Source organism: Netta rufina (assembly GCF_964035555.1).
Source record: "Netta rufina genome assembly, chromosome: Z".
Classification (NCBI taxonomy): Eukaryota; Metazoa; Chordata; class Aves; order Anseriformes; family Anatidae; genus Netta; species Netta rufina.
In genome coordinates, this window is record NC_140126.1 from 13,078,661 (window position 1) to 13,101,934 (window position 23,274).

The following is a 23,274-nucleotide window of genomic DNA, read 5'->3' on the forward strand; positions in this document are numbered from 1 at the left end:
ACACCTGTGGAAATCTGGATATCAATAATTTTTCTTTGAGTCAAGAAAGCATTCTTTACACTGCCACCTTGTGTTGAAATATCAGATGAAGACTTTTTTTTCTTTAGAACAAAGCAGGAAATAGCCATAAAGAAAAAAAAAAAGCAAAACTAAACTAAATATTTAAATTAATTTCTTTGAAATTTAAACGCTGGTGCAGACATCTCCACTGTTTAAACTTTTGTCTATGAAATATGAATGTAAAACAATATTTGAAATACCTGTTGTAAGTATTTAGCTGTAAAAATAAGTACAGTGGTGTAATAGTGACATATCTGTATTTATATTTGTAACCTTACATTTTTAGAATGTTTTTCATGACAAAGTGCTCAGTTGTGATTTATTCATGATGAGTAAAATCATTGCCTTGGTGAGCTCCCACTGACTGGAATAGGTCTTGGATTGCTGCATCCTTTGAATATATGTTCCTTATCCACCCGTGAATAACACAGTGGTATTGATGTTCCAGAATTAGTATGCCGTTTAGGAGTGGGAGGTTTCTGGAGTAGAATAAACATGAACTATGGAGAAAAGTGTAGGTGTACAAATTTATTTAGATAGACTGGAATTTAACCAAGATGATGGAGATGTTTTCATTCTTGTAGAATAACACTGTAATTTTTCTTATCCTCAATCTACCATATAGTCTAGTTTTACCTCTTTTTATGAAAAGAAAAACAAAACAAAACAAAACAAAACAACAACAACAACAAAAACAAACAAACAAACAAACAAAAAAAAAAACAAAAAACACTTGTTACAAGCAATACTTCGGCAGAATGGACTTCAATCACTTTATTGTTTACTGAGTGTAAAATGTATAGCTTGTCCTGTAGCCAAGAACTTAACCAGAGCTCATGTTGCCCAGATAGCACTGTATAATTTGTTTACTTGCCACCTATTTATGTATTTGGAAAGGAGGGAAGAAAAAAAAAAAAAGGAAAGTGTCTAGGAAAGTATTCTTGGAAGCTTTCCAAGAATAGGAATTAAAAGGAAAAGCAGAAAATAAAACCAATTTTTTCATCTTTCTACAGATTATATCTGCTTACCACCGTGGTATCCCCTACTTCTTTCAGCAGTGTGTTTCATATTTCACATGAATATTGTGAGATTGTTTAGAGAGCTTACCTTACATATTTATAGACAGATAGGTTATTCAGTAAATATGGCAGTGTGTATATATACACACTATATAGATCTTGGGTCAGTAGTTTGACTTCATTTGAAAATTCAGAACAGAGATGTACTTGTTTATAATTATCTATTATTTAAAGTAATTCTTAAATCAGTGCAAGTTTAGGCCATAGTATACAATTCTATGATTAAGTACTTAATTTTGAATACGTTTATTTTTAAATATATATTTTCCTACAACGTAAGAACTTGTCAATAATATGAGCCACCCCTCATACTTCCCTCATATGTCACATCTGTAGATACAACGAAGATTTTTGTAGCATTTGTTCATTCATTTGAAAGCATGACTAATAGATGTAAACTATGAAAGAGCCAGGAAAGCAGCTTTCCTGCAGCCCTGTCTTCAGATGTGGTAATGGTATCCTTGTTGGCTTGAATGTAATTGATTCTTAGGTACCACGGAGTCAGGTGTTAATGAATTAGCAACCGCTTTTCCTTACAAATATAACTAAGAAATACATCTAAAAATCCATACCTGGCACAAACTGAGAAATGAACCTCAGAAACTTGAAAGTTCCCTTCCAAAAGAAAGCTTTACCCACCAATCTCCCTTCCTCACTTCATTCTTCTTTCCCTCTCTCTTCTACTCCCCCCCACCCCCACCCCCCATGTATTTTGAATATTATTCCTGCTCCATCCTCAGCCTTCTAGCAAGTGTAATGAAGAGAGACAGAAGTTCCTCCTGTAGAAAAGCTTAACAACTACCATGGTTGAAAGCAGGAAACAAAACATGGATTTGAAGATAGATTTCATTTCCCCTGCCTGTTCCTTTCATTAGGAGAAGTGAGATGGGCTCTAATGGTTTCACCTTTACCATTTGTTACATTTGCTGTAAGTCAGCCTCTGAGCTTTCCTCGAGCTTCTCCTTTTAGATCAAGAGTTTTTAGGTGTGTCAGTCATACTACAGCCTCATTAACATCTGTGTGACATCCCCCAGGATGCGGGAGAAGGTTGCACATTGCTCATCTTAGCACAGCAGCAGCACATACTTGAAAACAGTGAGATCAATATCAGTTATGAAGGTTTCAACTCTTTTGAATTGAAAGAATGTCTGGAAAATATTTTAAGTAATGCATGAGTCCAGGGATCAGAATATGTCATAGTAGCTGGATGGTTTGCCCATCTGCCATTTGTGGTCACTGCTGTCAGAAGTGATACTTAAATCATCTCACGCAGAAACTCTGACCGAGCCTTTTTTCTTCTCAGTGTTGTGGATGAGTGCTACTGAGCATGCAAAGATTGGGGGTGGCTAAAGGAAAACTCCGAAAGCCTTACTCTGCTCAAAAAATGCTGTCTGCTTTTATCAGTGCCTTCTGCTTCTCAGCATTTGCAGTCTCAGGTTAACTGCCCAGCTCTTATTTTCTTCTGCCTTTTTCCCACTGGAATAATTATCCTACTAAAAAGTCTTTCAGCACTGATGGTCTTCACTTAGCTAACAGTTTTGTGTAAGCCAATGACATTATGCTAATTTTCTCCTTTCAAGTTAAATATAAGGTATATGTGTGAGAGCACTGTTGAAGGGAAGGTACAACTGCCCACTAGTTTTGGGAAAAAAAGTTTCCCGGTCAGCTCTGGGGGCCTTCAGGGGTTGTAACTGGTAAAATTCTGCATGCCCCTAACACTTTGTTACTTTTTTTGTTCTTTTTTTATGTGTTGTGGCTAGGGGCATTTCTCATATTTAAGTTACAAAGCCAGAACAAAACTGTTTCTGTCTGATGGGCTCACATCTTATTATAACAAAAGTGACAAGTGGCAGTATGCAAAATGCTAGCAGCAGTGTAAGAGCCACTTTGAAATCAAGTTTTACCACAAAGCCTATGATTTTCTTTAAGCTCTGTCTCCTATAATTGATTTATTACCTTCTTTTTCATATTTTTCCGTTGATTCTAGCATGAACAATTCTGGACAAAACTAAAATAAGGAAATGTGATACTGGCATCATCATATGACAAAGAAAGGCTCCTGGAATGTCTGTTGCTTAATTTTAAGCCAGACTTTTCCTTTTGGTGGGAAAGGGAAGAGTTTAAATGCTTGAACCTAGCTAGTGGCTGAAGTAGTGTGAAATGACCATACCAACGTCTCTTGGAACATTCTATGGTAATATGTGTATGGGAAAATTTAGTTAAAAGCTTCCGATTGGGTTAGACTGGGACAACTATCAGAAACATCCAAAAGTGCTCTAAAAATGGCTAGAGTTCAGATGAAAAGGCTTCTAGAGTGGGTATATGAAGGCAGACTATTGAAGTGTCCATATAGCTGAAGGGCCCTGATTATTTCCCCATTCAACTGACAGAGCCCTGACACTTTCATGTAATGTAAAACTACATATTTGTTCAGCTTTTAGTTGAAGAGAATATGTAGAATGCAGAGGTTGTACAGAGTTCATTTTTTTTTCTGTGTAGTTCTTTCTGTGCTTTTTTCTTTAACCAAAGATACTTCAGATGGGGATTTCAATATTTCTGAAGGCAGACAATTTACTTCCTTGAAAGCATTAAGGAAGACAAATTAAAACTAGAGATATATTACTTTTTTAATAACTAGTTTAAAACATTGGAGAGAAAAATCTGGAAGTGCTGTTTATTATTTACTAGAATTTTGTACAGTAAAACCATGTGGCTTCCTGACAAGTTTGTTTCTCAAATAGAAATGAGTTTGGGGAAACCCATTTCCATTACTGGGAAAAGTTTTTTGTTGTGTTTTGAAAGAGACTGACAAAGCCAATCAGCATTGTCTTGTCAAGTCTTTACTCTAAAAAATATTCAGTGGGCATACAGGTACATCAACTGCATAAAGTCAAAAGAATTTTGTTTAACCTATCAGTATTTTTGTTCCTCTTCAGAGCTCAGATTTTGCTGCCTTGTTTCTCATACCTGCAGTTCTCCAGCCTTAAGATCTTTGCTCCAGTGTCCTGAGAGAAAAAAGCTTTTCAAATGTCAAGCATAAGTGCAATGATCATTTTCCTAATTTCAATCTTCCAGCTATTCAGACATTTCTGGGATCATAAAACAGTAAGAAAAGAAGAGAAAAACAAAACAAAACAAAACAACAATAAAAAAAAAAAAAGAAGAAAAAAAGAAGAAAAAGAAAAGACAAATCCTATGTTCCATTTGCTATCTGTAAATCTCCGGGTAACTTATTTTGTTGAGGTTATAAATACAATGACAGCAATGAATATTTTCTTAACACTCTTATTCATGGCTAAATTATTTATCAATCCTTTGCTCTCAAATTAAAGAGAGTCTGTATATACTATTGATTGTTAAGATGGCAGTGACACCATGCTTCCTCAGCTAAGCCAGTGATTGAAGCACCTTCTGAATGTGAAAGCCTTCGAATAATGACAATAATAAATACTTCTTGTCTAGTGTGCAATGGCACAGCGAATTGGATCATGTTAGGCTTCATCTGCTGCCTAATGCAATGTAACATAGCAGATAAAATAAATCAAATGGATGATACTCTTAGACTTGAAAGAGGATAGCTCTTGTAAAGCGATTGATGTAAGAATTTATCAGTGCAGTACATTTCAGATGTTTATTGAAATCTACAATCTTTGAAAACAAACAAATGCATATTTTAAAGGCTATCAAACAAGTAACTACAAATACAGCAGTATGCCTATTACTGATGGATCTGTTTCCTGAGGTGGAATTCAAATAATTTTTTTTTTTTTTTTTTGTGATCTGGACCTGAATTCTTAGCTACAAAAGTTCAGTAGTGCTTGCTAAAGCTTATTTTTAAATTTCAGTGAGTTAGGATTCAATAACATGGATTCAAGCAAACAGTATCCAAAAATATTTTTTGCTTGTTTTCAGTATTGTAATAAAAAGTTTCATTTACTGGGGTCAATTTTAAGGAAGGCTTTATTTTTCTTGTTTATATTTGTTTCAACTGTTTATTCATTTTTAATTCTTATAACAATTAACTTTTTATGATTCATTACTTCAGCCTTTTAAAAGTTGATCTGCTAATTACTTTTTTAGTAAGTAAGTGTGGAGTAACTGTGGAGTGTAAGTGATAAGGGAGCATATGAAGGCATGCCTGTTCATAAAGCTGTATTTTTTTTTTCTGTTTTATGCCTCATGAAGGCACAAAGCTCAGGTCTCATTCAATTTGCAGATATTTTATTTTTTATTCAAGTATTGTGATGGCATTCTGAACTGAGTTCTTTGGAAAAGCAAAAAAATGATTAAACAGCATTTTTTTTTCTATTTTTTTCTTTCCTTTGGTATCATAAAAAAGGATTCAAGCTCCTTTATTTATAAAAATAACATGTAGCCTTCCCTGATACAGTTATTATTCAATAAAAATATAATGCATTTTCTAAAAATGTACATATACATGTACATCGTTAAATTAGTTTTTAAAAAAATAAACCTAGCATCTTCAAGATTTTGTCATTTGGATCAAATTTTTAAGTGTGTTCTCAAAAGCAGAATAACAAGCTGTGAATAAGCCTGCGTTTATGAAGTGGGAATGCCACCATTTAGTTTCTGGATTTGTTCTCTACAATTTTTAGTTATATAAGACATTTTATGTTTGATAGGACAGTCTGAAGGACATTTGGGTACTATGGTTGTAATTTTGATATTGTAATCTATTTGTATTTGGATTTCATTTTCTTTAGTCTTTAGGAGTACTTACAAGTTTTAGAGTTCTCAACACTTTAATAATGTTTTGCACGTTATTAAAATACTACTGTAATGTATCTTCCTCAATAATTGCCTTGTATTCATAATTTGAAATTAATGTTGCAGTTAAACATCTGGAGAACAGAGTTAACATTAAATGTGTTTGTGCTTTTTTTTGTTTTGTTTTGTTTTGTAGGTATTGCATGATAAAACCGATAGCCTCAAACTAGAACAAAAATATAATTAACTTTCTTTCTCTGTGTAGCCCACCGTTTGTGAACGGGAGCTCTGTGTATTTGCTTTCCAAACATTAGGAGTGATGAACGAAGCTGCTGATGAAATTGCAACTGGGGCTCAGGTAGAATTATCTAATAATTATTACATATCTGATTTTCTATAGTGTGTGCAGTTTTTTCAGCCTCTTCTAATACTTATTTTACTTGTATTCCTTGTATGAGTATTCCTTGGTAAGTATTATTTATTTGTGCATTCTTACAGCCATAAATGCACAGTTTATGCATGACATTTTCAGATGTTACTAATGAGGTGCTTCCATTGTTTTCCTTCCATGTAATTAGAGTAACCCGCTTTTCTTGTTCTGTTGTATTCAATTAGGTCACCTGGATTGTTAATAAAGGCAGACATTGTCATCTGCAGATAATTCCCATTTATTTTCACCTAATGAGCCATTACTACTCTCATTCAATTAATAAGCCACTTCCTGTTCATGGTGTTGGATGCAGCTATCCACTGAGCATCTGTTATTTTGATCATTAAATAACAGTGGGAAAGTCCTTATTGATGTTTCTACACAGAGTTTTTTTCTCTCTTCTCAAGGATTAGGAATTTAACACAGCCTTACTTTCTGACTCTAAATTCTGTTACCAATGTATTTATAACCATATTTTACTTGTTGTTTTTTTTTTTTCATGATTTTCTATGTGTCATAAAACAGTATTTTAAACTATGTTTTCAAATCACCATTTAACCTTAATTTACAGTAGTTACAGGGCTTCAGTGTATTCAAAAGTTAAAATGGCCTTTTCAGATCTTACAGAAAAATGCATTCCTCTCCGATTACCTAAATATATGTCACTGACTGTGCACTTCGTTGGTAAGCAACATGTTTTTTGGAAGAGCAACCATTCAGTTCAGTTAGCTTTAACTAGCACTAATGAGTCTAGCCACTGGAAATAAACTATTTGGCTGAGTGCCAGAATAACGTCTGTGAGCATTTCCTAAGAGGAAGAAACTTGGAGAAGTGTCTTCTTCCCTTAAGAATATAACTGAAGACCTCAGTTATGTCGTTCTGTAGTGCTGGACTTTTATTTTCTGAATATACTATATTTACATGGTATATAGGTACAAGCAAGTAGCTCTCACTTCTGTTTTTAAATATGGCTGAGGGAAGATGTGGTCCATGTTAACTCTCACACTTTTTTTTGCGTAGGTCTTACTGTTACAGACATATGCAGAGCTTTCTCTAGCTCTCTAGAGCACCTCTTCATCTACAGAGCATTGCTGAAGAGTATTTAAGTGATTACAACCTTAATGGTGCTTAAAAAGAGGTAGAAAAAAATGATGTTGAGATATCGGACTGAGGTGACTGAATTTTGTTGGGTCTCACTGTAGTGTTAGCATCACACCCAACTCACTACATCTGATCTGGTTGAGCTCTTTTTCCTGTTTGCAGAAAGAGTTCAGTGCTTTTAGGGTTTGATTCATCAGAGCTATTTTTGACAATAGTTTAGGATGGTGTGAGTCACAGCATAGGCCATCAGCACAGAGGTTATTTTCTCCATTGATTATGAAGAGAGTTTAGGCTGACTAGTAAGATGTAGGTACTCACATTGTGAATTTCTACGTTTCGTCAAATAAAACTTCCTCCAAGTCTCCAAAACATTTTGTGTAGTGAAGATCCTAAATACTGGTTCCCATTATTAGAAATTACATCCTGTTCTTCCTACCATGCTTTGATCTAGTTTTCTAAGGTAGACACCCCTACTTTGTCACTCCCTGTGTTCTGATGGCCCCTTCTTAATAATAAGAGATTATACTTGATAAAACTTTCAAGCTCAAATTCACATCACCTTCTTTTTAGTCATAGTCAAAACGCCTGAAAATTAAACACCTGATTTTTTTTTTGGTAGTTTGGATTTCCTGCAGAGAGTGAGGGATGTACTGAGAGATTTTTTCCTCCTTGAAAATATTTAAACCATACCCGAGGTGCTTCAATGCTCACTCCTAGGTAGGAGAAGCTCACACCCAGCTACAAGAACACTTAATAGATCCACAGCACTTCTTATTACCAAGGAGCACATGTAGAAGTTCATGTTATGTTTGCCTTAGACTTATCTCGCAGTTTCAGCTGCTGTATATTCTATCAGCTCAGAACAATGATCTCAGGGGAAATCAGGGGATTAATTAAGCCTAATCTATGCACATTTTCCCCAGGTTAAAACAACCTGCTGTTATCATGGTGAGAAACAATACAGAAGTCAACATTTGTTTTAAATGAAGGCTTTGGGATGCTGTTCTAATAAGAACAGTGCCAGTTTTAAGACAACGTCCCACTGTGCAAGTAATAAAGGAAGACAACTTTGGATCACTGTATTAAGCAGTCTGGAAACTCAAACAACTCTTCCCTATTAGTGTTTTGCAACTGAAAGCAAAGAAGTGCCTGTAAGAAGTACGAACTTGGGCCCAGTTTCATGGTAATACATGGTAATACATGGTAAACATGGCCTGGTTGCCTGACCTGGCTGTGTATAAAGTCTCCTAATCCCCTTTGCAAATACTAATGCAGATGCCCTATTTTTGAAACATTCGTTACACTTGTAGCTATTATATACTGGATGGAAATCAGAGCACCATGGAGAAAGCAATGATTATTTAAGTAACTTCAGTTTTCAATATATGTGAGCTAGTAGCTGAAACTAACAGAATATTTTTAAACAGGTAGAGAAAATTGTCCATTCATGCTGAAGGAGCAGAGGAGGAGAATGGCAACAGTATGACTCATTGCAGCACAGTTCCTTTTCTCTTTCATTATGATTCTTATTTTCATTCTTCTTCTCTAAAGGACCATAATTTTTATTTCTTCCATATGATCAGATACAGTAGCAGACATATAATGACTTCTAGAACTTGAGCTGTGAGATGAGATCTGATTTATCTGGAATTGTGGGAGGAACCAGGGATGCCTACTAAGTACAAATCTTCTTGCCCTTTTGTTTCTTTCATGGAAAAATTCATTTTTGCAGAGGATTTTTTTCAGATAACACAGAGAAATCAGGTGGAAAGAAGCCAATCTGCAGTGATGTTTTTACATAGCAACTTTGAATTTTATTATCAGTGGGATTTGGGTTTCACAGCTGCCAGAAAGCTGCTTTATCTCTGTTTTGTCGTTGCTGTAGGCTCTTTTTAATCTCTAATTTACTAATTTTGAAACAATTACACTTAAATCTGTTGCAAAATTGTGTATGTGTCAACATGTACCTATGTGAATATGTCTGTACTGATTAGACACATGATCTTACAGTGAAATCTTGGAAATCATAGGTAATCAAATTCATGTTATAGTTATTTGTAACAGAAAGGAAGGGAGAGAAGTTCTCCCAGTGTGAGATATGCAAGTAACTTTTAAATCACTGTGCTGTTCTGGCTTTAGTAAAATCAATGTTTAGTAGTGTTTTTATGATTACAGTGTTCAGGAAAACAGCAGGTGGTGGTACAAGTTCACAGACTCTTCCTCTTTCTTGAGTAGCATTCTTCATTGGCATCTTCCACCCAAGGGTACACAGATCCAGCACAACTACATTTTCTGAATGAATTTTGTCCAAGAATTATCACATGTACACAAGAGAAAGTAGGACTACAAGCAATATGTCTGGAATGATAGTACATTTAAAACTAGATTTTGGTCTTACCTAGGCACCTCAAATAGTATAGCAGGGCTGGGCCTGAAGCTTTTTGAAGTCAATGGGAAAAAATCAGTCGTTACATGCTATCTGTGGAACGTAATTTTAGCTACAAAGAAAAAAAAGTAGACTGGGTGATGAAATATGAAAGTACATAGTACATATATTTAATAAATATTTTTCTTCGTCTCTAGGTGGTTGATCTGTTAGTATCCATGTGTCGGTCTGCATTAGAGTCACCTAGGAAAGTTGTCATTTTTGAGCCATATCCTTCTGTAGTTGATCCTAATGATCCTCAGATGCTGGCCTTTAACCCCAGGGTAAGTAGTTGCCTTTCATTGTGTCATTGCTTAGTTTTAATAATGCATTAGGTTTCAAAGCAAAGCCTTATTCTTGAGTGTCCTCTACTAAAAAAGATACAGCTCCAGCATATAGCACAAGCGTGCGGCTGTTTTCAGAACTCTCTATTTTTGTTTAATTGTCTCTGAGAAGGTATTTGGGAATAAACTTTAAGTTGCATTTAAAGTTAGATTGAAGCCAAGAACTTCTTTTAAGACACAAACTATAGATGAAAAAACACCATCTTTGGTGTCTTCTCTCAATGTACAATTTGGACTTTCCATTCTTAAAGTGGTTATTGCTATTATTTCATTTTCTCTTTGCAAACTATTATGTCCTTAAACTTACTTTTATCAAATGTTGGACATAAAAGTCAGGTCATGTACAAGTATTAAATTTTGAAGAATTGTTTGCTCTTCAGACTGCAAATGCTGCTTCTCAGGGAAACTCTAGGGAAGCCATGAACCTATTATAACTCACTTGAGCCATCCTCAAGGGTATACATGAGAACTTCGGATGGCCTGCATGGGGAAGCATCCCACTTTTCCTGAACAAAGGCCAGATAACAGTGGTTCTTCCTCAGAGGAAGGGGTGAATGTATTCTGTAGTGCATGGGAAGGAAGAATTGCCAGAGGAGCTTGGAAAGGGGCTGATGAGGAGACTAGCAGCTGGGCAGGGCAAGAGTGTAAAGTGGTATAAGGAATATGAAAAGGTGTCTTGCAAGAAGAGGAGTAGAGACAGCCCTAGGCTGGCATGGCCCACTCTCATCTCCTCTAGCAAGAATGCCAGCATGGATGAGGTGAAAGTCCATGGGCAGGAGTTGGTAAGACCTACAGACAGGGAGCTGGAGCTCCTGAAGGTGGTGTTGCATGTGGAGCTGGTGAAGCACAGACTGTTAAGCTCATCTGCTCAGAAAAGGTGGAGTCCTCTGGTAGCGGTTCCTAGGCAGAAGGTAAGCAAGGGTCAGGATGAAGCAGAGAGACAGCTGAGGGACCTCTGACGTTTTCTAGAATTGTTAGCAAAGTGAACACATCTGCTTATTTAGCATCTTATTTAACAGCTGTTTGTTCATTGCATACTTAATAGAATATTATCCAAATAACCAGCAGAGCCTGTGTTTAGTTACAAATATTTGTTTAAAAAGTGACCTAATCTTTTGAGTTACATTGTGGTGTATTTGAGATTCTAGTGAAATTCAAATAACAGCCATCATGATAACATTTTTCGTGAAATTTTTGTGAACTATGAAGGAGTAAGTCTGTGTATAGATAAGGTGGAAGGAAGCTATTCAAAAAAAAAAAAAAAAAGAAAGGAATGGCTTGGTGAACATTCATCCAAACTTTGATGAGGACTTCACATCAAAAAAATGAGAGTTTTGTAGAGCCAAAGACCAATAGTCTGTTAATTTATTTGCTTATTTTATATTACATCAGAAGAAGAATTATGACCGAGTCATGAAAGCATTGGATAGTATCACTTCTATTAGAGAGATGACACAGGTGAGTTTAAAAATCTTTACATAACATAATAGCTTTTTCTAGAACTAGGAAGATGTTTATATGAGGCCTGTGATGGGTGGGGAAGGCAATAGTATCAGCCATTTTCTATTGAGCCGTAATAATAATAAAACGTGTGCTAAAAATAACAAACCTACAGTATCCACAGTAGCAACGAAATTAAGGTGATGAAGTAGAATTCATGTCTTTTGAAGTTTAAATAAGAGATAATAACAGCAGAATGGGGCATTGTAACAAGATAATCACCAACTGCTGCATTTCTGGAAATATCCAAGTCAAACTGAGTCTTTTATTTCCAAAGCAAAAGAAATTGATTTTGTGATGGTGTTCTGAATGATAGCTTTATTTCTGTTATAACAAAACACTTGTTCAGCTAAGTGTGGTTGGGGACTTGGAAGGTTGGGTCTCATGGGATTACTACCATGTGATTTCTCAATATTCACAGTGGGACAGAATCTGATAGCTGTACTTATGTTTATAGCAACACTTCATTTCCCAAGCAGCCCAGCTGATTACAACTGATTATTGAAATCTCTCCGATATACCTTGCTTTTCCAACTGTTATATACATGTAACCTCACAAGAGCTTAAAAATTGTATCTTGTATGTATTTCTAAAGTACTTTGGGATTCTGGAATGAAGAATGAGGTATAGAGAGCAGTAAAACACATTGAAAATAAAACCGTGTATTTTTTTCCTTAATATAATAATCTCTTAAAGAGAAAAATAACCAACATTTTACTTTTTTTAATGTTAAAATAACAATTTGACTGAATAGTTTTAAAGGAATGAGATAAAAATTAAGAAAATGCTTTTTAAGGGAATTTAAGCTGCTAACAGTATTTTACTTTACCAGTTTATACCATGTAACTGTTTAAAAAAAATGGGGTGGATTATCTTGGGGTATTTTGAGAAACCAGATTTTGTGAAGTTCCAGTCCAATTCCTTAACCCAGAAACTTAACATAAGTACATCTTCTACTGTTATCCCTGAGATCACCAATGTTTTGCTATAATATACTCATTTTGATGCTAATTACATGCTTATTATTTTACTCCAGGGAAAATAATTGCTATATTAATTCTTCTTGTTGTCACAACACATTTATAACTGTACAACGCCAAATGTCAGCAAAGCTATGATTTAAGCTTAATAACGAGTCCCATGTATTCGTCCCATTTAATAGAAGAAATCATGGGCAATGTAACATAAAATTTAACCTTATGATTTCAACTAACAATAAAGGACATAATTACTATCTTCTAGGCACCTTACTTGGAAATAAAGAAGCAGATGGATAAACAAGACCCACTTGCACATCCTCTTCTACAATGGTATAAAATTGACTCATGTGAGATGATAATTATTAAAGTATCAAGTTGAATGAATAGTGACTTCACCAGTTTAATTTGGTATAAGCTTACCCTAAGAATTAATACTAAAGCTAATGTTTGCAGCTGCTTTGTTTATGAGCTGTTTCTGGAGCTCATCTGGGGCAACTGAGAACACAGCTAACTTATTTTATGGCCTCAGATGGATCTTGCAGTCAAGATTTGTTCTACTTTTATCTGATAGATTCAAAGGCGTGCAGCTCAGTGCTTTGTTCTGGCTGTGCATAATGTTTTTAAGAAGGAAAGTTCTTGGTTATCATGCCTAATACATAGAACTGTTTCTTCTTGTAGGGTTATTTCTAGTAACAGATCACACATTGTGAAGCTTCCAGTGAATAGGGTAAGTGTCTGTGGGTTCTTTATTTTCTTATTTCTCATGGCTCTTATTTGATGGGAGTCTCCTGGCCACATGTGGATGTCTATGTTCAAACTGGTCACATGGACCCCATTAACAAACAGTGGAGAGAAGTTGGCAGTTTCAGGTTATGACTCATAGAATCATGTTGTGCATATCTAAGTCAAGCCAAACAAATTATAGTCATAAAAATTCTATTTGAGGTGAGTAGCTCAAATGCAAGTGTCTACCTGCAGTCATCTGAGATTGGGTGAAAAATTCACTATTTTAGTTACCGTTTAGAATGTTAAATACAAAATTGTGGTGTTCATCTGCACTGCTTTTTATATAACACACCAGTTGTGTAAACTGAGAACACAAGTTGAGAATACCATGAACTTGTAGTTTACAGAGAACTTGAATATACAGTAAAAAGAATATAGCTCTGGAATTTTAGAAGGATGGTGCTGAGATTAATTTATTAGTATATATATGCCTCCGATGTTCTGTTTAAGGGCATAATAATCTGCAGCCTTTCAAATCTGAACTTTAATTCAAAGCCAACTCTGATCAAAATACTGTGATGAAATTGTTCAAATTAATTACCTTACTAGAGCCGTATTAGGCTGAAATCTGTTTCAGAAACTTCCATATGTTTCATATGCCGAAGACTGTTTTTACTGTTTGATTTCAGATAAAAGGTATGGTAATGAGACCTATTTCAATTTAGTTTATGTAGGTATTTAGATGCAGTCATATATTGTGCAAAACAGCGTGATATATTAAGAACTACCATTCTGGAAATGCAGTTCTTTTGTGTCAATCAATTTCTTTTCACATAATGAACTTTTATATTTTACAGCAACTAAAGTTTATGCACACTCCCCACCAGTTCCTACTTCTCAGCAGTCCACCAGCCAAAGAATCCAATTTCCGAGCTGCTAAAAACCTTTACGGAAGTACCTTTGCATTTCAGTGAGTCCATATCTTTGTATTAATCAAAGGTTACTAAAATGCCATGCTGTTTTTTGTTCTTACCATTTGAGGTTTACAGCCGCGAATGTATTGTTTTAAAGGATTACTGATTTCATTTTGAATTTTACACTGTGGATTTTAATGCTTTCTCTTTTTAATTTTTCAGTGGTTCACACATTGAAAATTGGCATTCCATCCTGAGGAACGGCTTGGTTGTTGCTTCCAATACGAGGCTTCAGGTACATAGTAGACTAAAAGACTTTAGCTAACCTGTGCATGTTTGATTACATATTAAAATTAGGTGAGTTGTCAAGGGTTGTGTTTCTGGTAGTCGTGTAGGTGCTAAAAAGAGGTGACTTTCTGGAAAAGAGACTTTTCTGAAGCAATTAAAATGAAGTTAGGTATCTGCTAAAATAGCTTTAAAAAATCCCATTGGTAGAATCTGTGTTTCAGTTTTACATTACACAGCAGCACCTCCAGGAGGTTTAGTTCGGTACTGCCTAAAAGCAGTCAGATAAAAATGTATGCCTATATTATAGGATCCCAGAGTATACTAGCTTTACAGAAGACAGGTTACAGTGCCTTCTCAGCTCCTCAAGTTTTCTTACAAGGGGAATGCGAGCATACTGGTAAGGAGGGATCTATAGCAAACTTCAGTTTGATTTCTCTGCAAGACCACTCTTGCAGGGCAAAGTAGTCAGTAGCAGAGGGACTAGAGGACTGTGATTCGTAGTGTTTTAGCAACACAGTTTTGACAGCTGTTCACCAGTGATGAATCCATGATCCTGATTAGATACTTTAGAGGAGGATTCAAGGGTTCTTACTATGGTCTAGGGAACAGGATGTACTAGAAAAAAAGGAATGGAACTCTGCTGTTCCTCTTAATGCTTTGGATGTTTTTCTTAGCATCTTTGTAAGACACTTCACCAAGAAAGCAAGATTTAAGCTCCAAAATTACGCAAGTAAACCCCTTTATGCTTGGTGTTTGTTTTTGTATCTTTTTTTTTTTTTTTAATGGAAATAGGAGGAAGCAGATCATACAAGTCTGTTTTATACAAGTTATCATTTTTAGATCTCTCACATGACCAAGCAATATTGTGAGCCCTGTTCATTCTGCTTACCTCAGTACCAATCAGTCAGGAAAAGTATCTGCTCACCAGGGATCCTGTGCAATACTGTAGGACTTGGAGGAGTGAGAGCATGACTGTATTTCTGTAGGAGTGCTGACACATTGCAGACATAAGGCAAATGTCATGGGGTCAGAGCAAAGAAATGAGGGTAAGCATGACTCTGAAGCTCAGTGTTCATAACATTTACCTTCACAGGAGATACTCTGGGTTCTTGCATGTGCTCCACCAACTACTTTGTGTGGTTTCTTGAAAGCCTCATAAGGCAGTCAATCTCTTGAGGAGAAGCAAAAACTGTATATCCCTTTTTCTAGACAAGAAAATTACTAATAAAATGTGCTTGTTTTGTTGCTTTGCCTACAGGCCCTTTGCCTAGGCCCTGTGACATAGAGCAGTTATGTTGGTGAAGAAGATTCTTCCCTTTCCTCTCTTCTTTTCAGACATTTTATAGCTCTGTGGCTAAAACACTGTCCTGAAGAGATAGAATATGTATGGCTGAATTGGCTCAGGCAAAAGCTTGGTTGAACCCATTCTTCCAATACTCTGGTTGAACTAGTGACAGTTTTATTATTTTTTTTTAGCATACGAGTGGTGTTATCACCATATCTTCATTTTTGAAAGAAAATAAAAGCAGCTGTTGCTGAATTGTTTGCTCATCCAAGGCCAGCTGGTGTACTTTGGAAACACCTTCTGGACCTAGCCCCTCAAAGGCTGGCTTAGGCTGTGGTTCCTGCAAAGGTTTTGATGTGAGACACATGGTGAGCTGCTCACCCTTGTTAAGGCTGAAGTGTATTTGGCCACTTTAGAAGCACGTAGCATCCCTCATGGTAATGTTAGGCATCCCTCATGGTAATGTTAGATTTTAAGACAGAAAATGCAATTTTATGTACAAATCTGATATAAAATTATCTTTGGGCATTTGGATGCAGTTTCCAGAACATATAGTTGTATATTCACAGCATTTTGTTTTCTTTTGTTGTTGGTTTTGGTTGTTTTATTTTTAGAGACTTCTCTGAAAACCATTTATTACCAGTCAATAAATCAGCGCAATGGGCTGGATACTGATCTACATCAAGACGTGTGTTTATCATTTGTACTTTGTCCAGGTAACCAAATAATTGTTAAACAGACATTCTTCTCTCTCTTTTTCAGCTCCATGGTGCAATGTTTGGAAGTGGAATCTACCTTAGTCCATTGTCAAGCATATCATTTGGTTACTCAGGTGATATTTATAAATCACTCTAAAATTGGAGAAATATAGGGGGGTGTCTTAGTCAACTGCTTTTCTTACCAGCATCACTGTTTACAATACTATAGTATTTATCTTTGTAGTCCAAGCTTAGATTTTCTCTTTTTTTAATAAATTATATTTTCCCTTATTAAGTACCCATCCTCATTTTCAAAGGTGCTGAGTATCTTGAAAGCTTGAAGTAAACAGTAGCTAGAGTTGGATGCTGTTTGTAGTGAAGCAGGCCTTGACTATGCCAGGGAAATCCAACTTTGTTACTTTTTTATCGGTATCTGCCTAAGTTCATCTGGAACTATCCACATAGTTACAGGCTTTTAGGACCTGACCTGACAGAACAAGTATTCATCAACAGACATGTTCAACAGCATATGTTTAAGAATATTCCCAAGTATTGCCATGTCAGGGTCACATAAAAGATACAGGATGTGTTCATGTTAACATGGCAAGGAGAGGAAATTTAATTTGTCCCACTAGTAAATCCAAAAGTGAGTCATGTAGAGTTTTCTATATGAGAATAAAATCATAAATAGAAGCATAACAGAAACATGATATACCAATGTGTACATTAAGAAACATTTATAGATATTTTAAAGTCTCCTTTAGTTATGTTGTATTTACCATTTCCTCATATATAAATGTGTGTTCATGTGCATGAAGGTAAATTTAATTTTGAGAGTGTTAGTTATACCTTCTGGTAATTTTAGGTAATGTCACAATCAGTTTGTAGAGCTTAGCATTTCTTACTACTACTTACTCGGTTTTAATATCAGCAGAGTTTAAATGCACTGTTAGCTTTTCAGAAATTACACAAGTATGGAAGCATTTTAGGACTCACTGAAAGCTCAGGTTGAAGCACCATCATCTAACAAAATTACTTTATTTTTGGACAGCATTGTTTTGTCAATTTCAGTGTGCTTTTTCTCCTCTTCCTGCCTTTCTCAGTCCCTTCCATCCAGTCTCCTCCAGAAAGGAAGTCTATGCCTATGAAATATATAATACTTTATGCTAATAAAAAACACAACAGAGTCTATAATCCTCATTACTTCATAAACTTACTTTTTGCCGTAATTCAGTTTGTGTTTTCAAACTGTCAAGAAATGTGGGACAGTGGAAAAGAAAGGATGTCTGTAACAGCATACAGTACAGGAATTTTATTAAACCCAATGTGATGAATGTATGCAACATCTAAGGTACAAACATAGATGTCTAAATTTCTCAGATGGAAATTTCATCCAAAGTGTCTGAATAATAATATATTCAGCTGTAGATAAGCCATTTAAATCTAGCTAGACTTTAAAACTACCTCTAAATAAATGAACTACTATTGAAAATTTTATTTGGATTTATTAAAAGTCTAAATAATGCTAAAGATGAATACATAAAGTTCTTTCTCATTATATTACTGTCCCACCTACAGTAAATCAGACTGTTATTTCAGCCTGAGTAGGGTCAGTTAAACTCAAGGCATTTGAAGATGCAAATCTGTTAAACAATGACAAACTCAGGATTAAATTCCTGAGCTGAACTCAGTGTCATTTAATCTCACTTTCCTACCTGTGTGGTGCTAATTTGGCTTTCCCATGGTCTTTGTAACACATGCAGGTATACAGGTAATTTGCAGGTTTAAATCAAATTATCTTTGACAAAGAAAGCTGTCTACCAACAAAAACTACCTTTCTGGCTGCCATGAAAAAGACTGTGTGTGATTCCCACCATGTTACCTCTTGCATACCTCTCCATACTTAATTTTGGTTATTGTTGCATTTATATACCAGGGTATTTTATGTGATTTTAATATCTTAGGGATGAACAAGAAGCAGCAGAAGGTGTCAGCTAAAGATGAACCAGCTTCAAGCAGTAAGGGCAGTAACACATCACAGGTACGGTAGTGTATCAACCATCTCTGGAAGTTTTATGGTTTTATGTTTGGGAACTTGATATCAGAAAAGAAGGCAATATTCCTTTTGTGAAGGTTAACAATTTTACTTCATTGAATGAAATCAACTAGTCCAGAGTCTGTAACCATCAAATACAGCCCAATTGTTTTAGTAAGAATTTATGGAGTGTACTACAGGCCCCTGTACCCTTCTTTTCCAAACAGAAGTATTTGGGAAGAGAACAACAACAAAATACAGATAGCATTATGACCCTTAGCAAGTACTTGCTTTTTGAACTCTAGATTTTTTACTGAAGAACAATGCAAAAAGAATTGAAAATGATTATTACTGGAGAATTAGCATAGTATTTCACTTATACCAAGTCATTTGTTGTTTTTGTTTTGTTTTGGTTTGGTTTGTTTGTTTGTTTTTTTTTTTTCAGTTTCTACACATTAGACCACTATAATTCTGCTTTATTTAAAGCAAACTCATAGCAATTATGTATAGGACTAAATTTTGAGAAATTACATCTGTCTCCATGGTTAACACACAAGAACTGTAGGATAATCTTGCTTTGAAGAAAAGTTGGTATATAAGTGCAGAAGCTCTCATAAATGAGCAGGCCAGCAGTATCAAGGTAGTAGCCAAAGAATCACGGATCAAATTCACTGTGTTTCTTTTGGTTTTTTTTTGCAATTTGTTTATCCGTAGCACTATGATATTTCTAGTACTATTCTTGATTCTATAATAATTGGTAAGCTTTCTTTCTGGGTAGAGTTCAAATCTTTCCTATGATAATAAAAAAAAATGTTTTAGAATGACAACCTCTATCTTTGCTTATTAATAAACCACTGACAGCAGTGGTTTACACAATAGCAGCTTTTCTACTTTTTCACTGTTTGCCTTACAGTGCTAATTAAGTTTTCTTTTTTTGTTTTGTTTTGTTTTGTTTTGTTTTGTTTTCTCAGTCACAGAAGAAAGGACAACAGTCACAATTTTTGCAAAGCCGTAACTTAAAATGCATAGCCTTATGTGAAGGTAAGCTGAAAGTAATTGAAAAACTGTTTTAGTCATAGGTACAGCAACACTGTATATAAATCAGCATCAACATTAGTTCCAGTATAGGTTGGTTTTAGGTCAGAAACAATTGGTAGTTATATAAAAACTTGTTTAATAATCTTTGTGTTTCAGTTCGGAACACTTCCTTCTTCAAAGAAAACCTGTAACATAACCTGATTTTTTCTGAAATAATCATACGCACAAAGTGACTGATCATCCAGTCTGTCTTTCAAATATGATCATATTCCTAAGTCATCAATATGATCCAAAGAAAGTCTTTATTTGAAATGGTGACTTCTTGCAAGCATTTAATAAAAACATTGAACACAAAATTCTGAGAAACAGAAACTTTCCTATCGAATTCCAATTAATTTTGCATTTCTCAGGCAAACGTGTTGTTCATCTGGTAGCCAGCTTGTTGTTCTGGACTGCTTCAGAATTTTTGTGAAGTTAAAATCCATTCCATATGATTACAATTATTCCTGAAAGACTTGGCTATTCTATTAGTAATTAATGAAAACAGCAGCTTCCGAGAAAAAAAATAAATAAATTTGAGTAAGAGCAATTGGTAATGAGTCTCATTGGCCAAATAAAAAGAAATCAGATTGAACTCAGCTTGACCTTCATTTTCAGCATTTGTTTATTTTAAAAAGTAAAAATTAAGGCATGGTAGAAAGGATGTTCTTTCAAAATGAAAGCTATTTTTATGCTACTTTTTAAAATAATTATTTTTCAGATGTTGAATTAAAATATTTAATATGATCAAGGCTGTCAGTCAACATGAAACTTAAACATGATCCGGATAGGAAAATACACAACTTTATGACTGTAGCTTTCAAAAAAAGCTATGAAATGAATGCAGGCTTTACTAGAATTTACTTCTTAAAAATGCTTGAAGTTTCTAAATATAAATGATACCTTTCCCAAGTATTAATATGGAATAGAAGAGATGAATATGTAGGACTTTTTTATCTCTGTCATTCTTCCTTTGCATTTCTCAATGGATTGTGAATGTTGTAAGGGTTAAAATATATGGTAAAACATATTTTACTTTATTGTAAAATTATTTACTATATTTATTACTTCACTTTTCTTTGCAAAGTGTTTGGGGGAAGGTGTCTATCAAATATAGATTTGAAATAAATTACAACAAATAAATGTTTGTTAAAAACTAAAATTAAATGAAGAAATAATGTAAAAATTTGGTATGCACTTATTCATGGTAGTGTTTAGATGCATTTATAGAAACTTTTTCTGCTACTACCTAGAAATAAGAATGTTTCTTTCCTATGTTGTTCTCATTAGGCTGTTTAACAGCCTATCATTGTTTTCTAAATGTTGAGCAAGTTTTGGCAAGTTTCACAATCCCCTTGATTATACTTGGTGTGCTTAAGTTTTAAAAAATATTTGGTAGTATTGCAAATCTCTAATCTTTGGCATCTCAGTTTCAGGCGTTGTCTTTTACATCTTACTGTTGTCTCAGCCATCATCAAACACAAACATGTCTGTGCCAAAGCCATTAGTTGACTCAGATCCTCCTTAACAGCCCTATGTCCATTTAAAATCAGTTTTTAATAAGCATACATTTTCATTTTTCTTGTTTACTAGTCTCTAGAGCAGGTCTTGGGCCTTCAAAGAACTTTGTTTATGAGAAGTACCAAATGATCATAAAAGCCAACTTTAGTTTAAAATCATTTCTTAACAAACTGGCTCCCATACATCAAGCATTTGTGTTTTCTGGAAAGCAGAATGTATTTTGGAAACAAGAATCAAGTTCATCTCCCTGTTTGTACTAACAGCCAGCTTGGAGACTACACTTTGCCACAGACATGCACTGGAAAATTCAACATTCCCACAAAGCTATTTAAAGTGTGTAAAAAAGCTAATATTTTAAAACAGTATTTTCCTGACATGTTTTGATCACTATGAAATTTATTCTTTCCCTGATAGTGATAACCTCATCTGATCTGCACAAACATGGGGAGATATGGGTAGTTCCCAATACAGATCACGTGTGTACAAGATTTTTCTTTGTGTGAGTACAAACCTTCTTTTAACATATATCTGTCTTTTCTAGGCCTTTTTCCCCATGATCCTGACAACAGTTGGAAATAAAACAGATAAAAGTTACTTCTTTCTAATTCTTTAGAGAATTGCTTCAGTTTTTATTCAGTTTTATTCAGATTTTTATTCTATAATTAATTTTGATAGAAAATATATGGATACATTAGTGACAAAGATTTAGTAGTCACTTTGATAAAGAAAAAAAATGCAAGGAATGGGGTGTTACTGATTTTTCCCACTCTATAGCATTGCCTTGTGTTGCAGTAAGTCTCTCCATGTATTGCAAAATCTCTCTTCTATTCAGGTGTGTGATTGAAAGCTAAAGAATTCATTAATGAGAAAAAGCTTCCTATCTGTGATGTGAGTGTTTTTCCTCTCAGCTATGACTTGTAATTACACATTGACATAGATTTTAGCCCTGCAAAGAAAGTCATGCAAATGAGTGGAGAAGCACAGACTTCAGATTCACCAGCTCTGAGGGTTTGCAGTGATCAGGATTTCTTTATCTATGCAATCCCTTAATGCAGATGGGTTCTTAACAAGGACGAAACCCCGGATTTCATGGTGTCGTCTCTAAGTGCAGGTCCTCTTGTGACAAGAGTTTGGGTGCCACAGGCATTGCAGTGCCTTGTGCCTGCTTTGGTACCAGCCTTGTGCGGGGCTGTTCAGGAGCAGCCACAGAAACAGACCTTTCCTTTATACATCCACCAACAGGGGAGCTCCTACTGCGTTTCCATGGGCCCAGTGCTGGCAGCACTGCAGAATTCCCAATGGGCTGTTCAGCCTTAGGGTTTCAATGCCAATGGAAGTCCTACCACCATTCACTCTCTATAGAGTTTAGGATCTTTGTGTAGCAATGAAGTACAGCAGAACATTTGAATTGTAAGCATGTTAAAGCATAGAATAAGTGCTTTTGATTATTGAATAAAACAAAGTTTTGAATGCTTTTAGGTAGCATCACTAACTTGATTTTATTTTTTTTACTTTTTTTTTTTTAGCTATGAAGATGGTCAAGTGGGTGATACAAGTATAAATACACAGGAACCAAGCATTCATAAAGAGATTCTTCGAGTCATTGGCAATCAAACTGCTACTGGTTAAAAGGACCACTGTTATTTAATTGATGTGATTTGGAAGCCTTCCTCAGTCTCAAAGCTGGATTTTGAACTGAAGAAGATGCAAAAAACTAATTTATTATTATTATAAGCAAATTAACCCTTTGAATACTTACTGTTTTCTTACTTAGTATTTCTTATCTCATCAAAATACCTGAGATGGTATGAATTAGCAACTGTAGGGTGCAAAGTCTATTAATATACTACAACTAATAATAATTAAACAGGCATTTGGGTTGCTCACAATAAACAGAATTTAAAAAAGGAGTTTTGTGCTGATATTTTTATATTAAACTCTTCAATTGGAGGTTTTAGTACTGTACACTGGTATTTTAAATTTAGAATGAGAGAATTATAAGCAAGAGAGAAGATTTTATAGTGGAGAACCTGTGTTATACAGGATACTTTGCAATAAGTAAAATATTCTCATATTTAAACAC

The 23,274-nt window shown here is 35.0% G+C and overlaps 1 protein-coding gene across 2 annotated transcripts in view; it reads left to right on the plus strand.

Annotated features, from left to right (window-relative positions):
- The window catches only part of PARP8 (poly(ADP-ribose) polymerase family member 8), a 110,364-nt gene extending 87,307 nt beyond the window's left edge, over window positions 1-23,057 (plus strand). Inside the window, exons 15-26 of one of the 2 annotated variants that reach the window (XM_084305188.1) lie at window positions 6,133-6,225; window positions 9,982-10,107; window positions 11,560-11,625; window positions 12,910-12,977; window positions 13,326-13,374; window positions 14,231-14,343; window positions 14,510-14,582; window positions 16,623-16,692; window positions 18,523-18,599; window positions 19,565-19,634; window positions 21,606-21,690; window positions 22,718-23,057. In XM_084305188.1, coding sequence (XP_084161314.1) covers window positions 6,133-6,225; window positions 9,982-10,107; window positions 11,560-11,625; window positions 12,910-12,977; window positions 13,326-13,374; window positions 14,231-14,343; window positions 14,510-14,582; window positions 16,623-16,692; window positions 18,523-18,599; window positions 19,565-19,634; window positions 21,606-21,690; window positions 22,718-22,820 — 993 coding nt within the window. In that variant the 3' untranslated portion in view covers window positions 22,821-23,057. The remainder of the gene's footprint in view (window positions 1-6,132; window positions 6,226-9,981; window positions 10,108-11,559; window positions 11,626-12,909; window positions 12,978-13,325; window positions 13,375-14,230; window positions 14,344-14,509; window positions 14,583-16,622; window positions 16,693-18,522; window positions 18,600-19,564; window positions 19,635-21,605; window positions 21,691-22,717) is intronic. The other variant, XM_084305189.1, reaches the window with a different exon arrangement.
- Window positions 23,058-23,274: the final 217 nt, after the last annotated feature.